This window comes from Phytophthora cinnamomi (genome assembly GCF_018691715.1).
Source record: "Phytophthora cinnamomi strain GKB4 chromosome Unknown Contig81, whole genome shotgun sequence".
Classification (NCBI taxonomy): domain Eukaryota; phylum Oomycota; class Peronosporomycetes; order Peronosporales; family Peronosporaceae; genus Phytophthora; species Phytophthora cinnamomi.
This window is the reverse complement of record NW_027151014.1, coordinates 856,508-862,507: the sequence shown is the minus strand read 5'-3', so window position 1 is coordinate 862,507 and position 6,000 is coordinate 856,508. Positions and strand designations below refer to the sequence as shown.

General features: G+C 49.6%; 1 protein-coding gene across 1 annotated transcript; it reads left to right on the top strand.

Moving 5' to 3' along the window:
• Positions 1-2,024: 2,024 nt before the first annotated feature.
• Positions 2,025-2,912, top strand: IUM83_12525 (Transposase; the record flags this gene model as incomplete). The annotated part of the gene is made up of 1 exon (XM_067937154.1): positions 2,025-2,912. One exon carries the CDS (start codon positions 2,025-2,027, stop codon positions 2,910-2,912), a length of 888 nt encoding a protein of 295 aa, XP_067785332.1.
• Between the last annotated feature and the right edge of the window lie 3,088 nt (positions 2,913-6,000).

Sequence of the window (6,000 nt, the reverse complement as noted above, 5' to 3'; positions counted from 1 at the left end):
AGCGTATCGCTGTGTCGTGGCTCTTGCACATCGCTTGTCACTTGAGCGACCGCAACCTTCTTGGCCCTCTTGATTTGCCGAATCATCACAGCATCGACCGGAATTTCGACGCGCGCCGCCTTGGCCTTTTTCTTGGCGGCCGCTTTTGACCCCTTCACGTGAGCGACCGGCACTGGCTTCTGCAGCGTGGGGCTCTTGAAGATGTTGGTGCGATACACGCCCAAGCTTCTGTCCTTTTTCATCGCGGGGCAGTCACGTTTCATGTGCGCGAGACCGTCCCGGTTGTAGCGCCCTTCACAATAGAAGCACTCGTCTTCGCGTTTCCGCTCAACAACACGCGCCTTGCGCTTGCCCAGATGCTGCGACGCCCTCACATGATTTGCGGGCACAACCACCGCTTGCATAGCCTCAATTTCGCGGCGGCTCTTGTTCACGAAGACATTGCGCAGCAATGCTTCAACCTTGTCCAGATGGAACCCGCCGTTGGTGTAATCCACCTGGTTTCCCCAGTACTGGCTTGAGAACAAAGCCAGAACCTTCATCGCCGCGTACTGGTTCGGAATCATCGTCACGCCGTCCAGTGCCTCGCGCGATTGACGATTGATCCGATTACGCGCCTCCTTGACACGCAAGATGAGCTCGCCCACTGACGCAAAATCCATTGCCAGAGCCTCGTCAAACCTCGCAATCATTGCGGCCATCCCTTGCGCATTCGACTGACCGAACACAGTCTCGAGTCGCTTCCATGCAACAGGCAGACTTTCGTCATTGAACGAGACGCGCAGCGACTCCATGTACGACCTGGGCAGCGTCTGGTTGAGCAGCGACCTAATGTAGGTGTCTTGCTCGCTGAGATTTGCCAGCTGCCACTTGTATGTCCTCTGCGCTTCCGCATCGTCCGTGTCCATCGGACGGGGAATCTCGCAGCTTGTCCGCAGCAAATCCTCGTAAGCGAACGCTGGCTCTACCAGGCCCTTTACTAGCGCTTCACGTCGCATAGCCGCACTCTTCTGGCGAAGGTGCCCAACGATCAGGTCCTTCCACACCCCGAACTGTTTGGTGTCGCTCGGAAAGACGAGACGGTCGAACGGGTTGCTCGCGTTGTTGCTCATGATCACTTGTACTCTTAACTTGAAATGTTAAAGTGAAAGAACGCTTTTGTTTTGTTTGCCAATTGTCTTTATTAGCCACTTTACCGCTATTCTAATGCTATCTATCAGACGTGCTCAGTCCGAAGCAAAAGCGGAAGTGAGGACACCGTCCTCGCTTCCGATCCGCTGCTTCCGTTCCTCATCGCACAAATCCTGCCTCTGTATCAAAAGAGAGGAGGCAGTCTCCCTAACCCTAATGGCTCCATACCAGCCATTAGCGTAGTACCGTAGACTACATCGACACTTGCCTTCGTATACTGAAACTAAATATACCTAATCTTATTATGTCTGGCCCGGTGCTTGCGTACCCATCCCGGGAAGCCCAGTCGGTTTCCGAACCGCACCTAGCATTCCGCGGGGCTGGCACAGCACCGGCGCCAGGCCATCGAGCCCCAGACTCAACAGTTTTAACAGATAAATATCTGTTAAAAGTTTTAGACATTTCCTCACATTGGTGTAAGTCACACCAATGGATACATTGAAGTGGGCCACCACAATGAGTGGTTCACACATACCCTAAGATCCTATTGGTAGAAAGCAGCATCTTTCTACCAATTAGAGACGCGCATATTGGACACCAGCCGCTGCCAACCCCTTTCATAGATGATAAACAGTTTTAGCAGATTTAGGAGGAAGATCAATTTACAAACAATACAGTTCTCATTTTACCTTAAACTAACTACTTGGTGTTTTATTTGATTTATATTCTACTTGTGGACTCAAGTATAATTAATTTAAATTATTAATAAACTCCTACGCTTCCTCATACACGTAGCGCAACGTGTAAGCTAAAGTAGTGAGCCCAAGTAGGCCCACTACAGTCGAGGTCATGTCCAAGCTCGAGGAGTAGAGTACCTGGACGAGCAGGCGGACATGACCATGGCCGTCATGAAGGAGCGGTTGCTCAGCGACGTGTCAGCCGAGGTGAGCATATCCTCCATCCACCGCACTCTCCATAGGATGCTGTACACGGTGAAGGGACTCCGGAACGAGAAGGCCACCATGAACAACGATGTGAACAAGACGAAGAGCAAGGAGTTCGCCATCGCGCTGAACAAGCACGTGTCCGCGGGCGACATGATTGTTTACCACGATGAAGCAAATTTTAGTATCTACCTAGCGCGCAACCAGGGCTGGGCGCGCACAGGCGAGCGCGCGGTGGTAATGCTGCGGCCATCCAAGGACAAAACTCTGCACGTGCGGTGCGGCGTGTCGCCCGGCAACGGACTCGCGCTGCTTCGCACGCACGAAGGCTCCATCCGCATGGAGAAGAACGCGCGTTTCGTTGCGGACCTGTTTGTCGCCTCCCTCAACTCGGACGAGTACAAGGAGTGCTGTGTGGGCAAGAAGAGCGTCGTGGTTACCGACAATGCCCCCGCCCACAGAAAGGTGGAGACACTGGCATGTGAGCACCTTGTAGCTGATGGAATCGTCAACAGCAACAAGCTGGTCATCCTGCGTCTTGCGCCGTACAGCCCGATGTGCAATGCCATCGAGGGCTGTTTCAATGCACGCAAGGCGAGCATGAGACAGCATCTTGCAGTCAAGCCTCACGAGCTGCTCTTGCGAGGCGAGTATGACTCGCTGGCTTCGCACAGAGTGGCACTCATGAAGGAGGCCGTGGAACTGAGTAAGATGCTCTTGACTCAGCGCTTGGTCTGGCGCATGGAGCGACACTGCTTTAAAGCATTTTCCTGGCCGAGCGCGACGAGGACATGGAGCTCGGTAAGTAGCTTAAGTACGAACCACTTTGCTTGGTAAAAATATATCAGAAAACCACTTTGCCTGGCAATTGACCATTTTTCTTGAATAAACGATCAGTTTGCTTGAGAAAAGGTGTACTGTGGGATAGTGGGGGAGGGTCCTACCGGTGAGACACTAAAGCATAGGCTGCTTCGATTACAATTTCGAAGATGGCTGAAAACAAACCCAAAGCAGTACAAACGCATTTTGGTCGACTGTACGCACTATCTGCAGGTACTGCAGTTTTAGATGCTCACAATGATACAGACAAAGCTATCGCCAAATCTTACCCCTTAATCAGTAACTCTTAACGAAAGAGAAAAAAATCAATTCTCGTTCGTGTGCAAAACGTCCTTGTCGTTAGTGGTTGTGCTCATCAATCGCTGAGAATGTTGAGAAAAAGAGCTAAATCATTTGTGGACGTTTAACGCGCTTTTCATATCGCAATGTTTCGACAATGCCGTCACGTTGGACAAGCCGATCTCGAGGGCGAACTGCGTTAGTGTGGTTCCTCGATTTGGCATTATTATCTTGGCTTTTCTGTGGCCTAGCACATGGCATACGTCAAAGTTCCTCTGTCTGTAATGCTAGAAAGGATTTTGAACGAACCGCGAGGTGGGTTAGATTCTATCCACCCCTTCAAGTGATTGATTGGATATTCTGCTGCTGTTTTCACCATGCCCTTAAAAAAAGCATGCGGGACTCAAGCTGAACAAGCATCTTCACCGATGCGAAAGCACTATCGGCTACTACAGTACGCCCACTTCCTCGAAATGGTGTAGTCACTTTCAAAACTACTGCAATTCCCTCTCCATAATCAGCTGGGTATTGGGTTTGGCTTTGGTGTGCAACGCCCTCAACGACTTCCAAGCCTAGCATTGTTCTGGTATCACCATCCGCTATAGTTTTCATTTCAGCTCCCAGCCCTGTTGGTTTTGTTGCTTGTGTGGAAGAGGGGAAATACCGAAGCGAGATTTATCGTTAAGCCTAATTTTACTTTACTGTCCTCCTCTCCCTGTTGTTCTCCTTGCGCTCCTTGATGCCTCTCATCATGTTGTTTACCAGAAGCTGGATTCGACTTGATCTCATTGTGGTACCCAACCGAGATCTCAGTACCAGTCTTCGGTCCACCAAATCGCAACGTGGCGAGGAACGTGTCGTACTCGTTCACCATCAAGTCATCTCCGGGTGAGTCTTTGCCGTGTCCTTATCCTTCCTGATTGCACTGGCGGCGCACAATACCAACAAGTCCTTCATTTTTTCAGCAATCTTTGTCTTACGAGGTAATCTATCGTGACAATAATTCCCTTCTATTCCAGTCACTCATCGACCCGTCAACACATAACATAGTGTCCACTGAAATACTAGCTGGTGACATCCATTGAATCCGTCAAAAATTGGTCGGATTAGCAGCCATGGATCGGCATCTAAATCTACACTGCCAAATGTCATGCAGTATAATGTTTGTTCAAAGCAATGCCATGCCAAGAAGCGTGCTCCATAGAGTACAGGCGGAACTATAGCTCCCTCTCTAACATCACAACCCCAATACACCTTGAGCGGACCTGGTCGTGGTTCAATTACCATGGCAAGCTGGATTCCAATGCACTTGAACCAGTTCCCCTTTTGGTGCTTTGATACTGATTTCGTTCTAAGTTGATGTTCCCACAAGCTAGCGTATTCTCAGCAGTAGACATTGGATGTATGAGGTAGAAGTATTGGCCAAGTGTCTTCTCACCAAAAGCCAGTGACCGCAACCAAATCAGTAGAGATCTGCGAGGCTGAATGTGGGCACCAGGATCTAGCAAACAGAGGTAAAAGGAATCAACTTTCGCTTGTTAGCGAGTATGAATACATCCTCGTTGTGCTCGTCGTCAGCAGCATCTTCATCATCTGGTGATAACTCAGGATAGTCAATAGCAGCTGTAGTAACCGCGTTTGACAGTCGAAGAAGCTCCGTGAACGATAAGGTTGAGTTTTAGTCTCCGCTAGTAGATGCATTTTGGTCCGCCGCAATCCTATTTGCTCGCGCTGATACTGTCTAGGTCGTTCCCCAACTCCACTGAACATCAAATTTGTGGTAAAGTGGATTCCGGTAATTTTGGAAGATGGGAGAATGATAGATCCGGACCCAGTCACAAACCACAAGACTAACGAATTTGGATCTGGATCCGAGATATGAAAGTGGATTATTACAGGATGTGGGTCTAGACTACGGAAAAATCACAGCGATATGCGGAGCATGTAGAATTGACATTCAAGGAACCTTGAAGGCAACGTAGGGAACGAGGGGGCTGGATCAACAGGTTGGTCGGATCTGATTCCTGGATTCAACCTGATTATGGGATCTAGGGTTACGCCATGGATATTAGACTATGATTAGGCGGTATAGACAGTCAGTAGAGAATGATGAGAAGATTATATTCATAGAGATGATTGGACTTCGGGATAGGACCGAATTTAACGGTAAACAGACTCGAATTTGCTTGGACATCGGACTCCCTCCCTCCCTCGCCTAAAGCCGGAACTACATTGGCCCTACATGGCGTAGAGTGGCTATTGAAAGACCAGGAATAGAGCAAGTTTGGTTGTGAATTGTTTGGGTTGGGCGTCTCCGAGCTCTAAGGGAGTCGGGAACCTGTTGACTCAAAATTGAAACTCCTGCGCAGGTAACATTAAGCTCCCTGAACAACGCACACCTCGTCACACGACCGTGCCTTGTGTGCTCGCGTACAGCTTGCAGCGTACCACCTTTTAAGAACTGCAACAGAGGTTAGAGGTAGGAGCTACCGACGTTAACGCCACGAACGACACTTATACCGGACCTTTACCCCCCCCCCCCCCCCCAAAAAAAAAAAAAAAAAAAACACACACACACACACACATTTGGATGTAGATTGGACGGTGTGTGTGTGTCGTTTCGGCTGTGGGAGAGGGCGTTGCTGACGTTAAAGTGGGAGGGGGGCATCGCCTACCGAAGCATGGATAGGTCGAGTATAATTTTGAGAAAGTCACGACTAATCTTGTGTGAATACTATAGAATTGGGAGCTTTTGCAGAGTAGGATATGACAACGGTGGTGAAAGTGCCGGCCCTAATACGTGAAG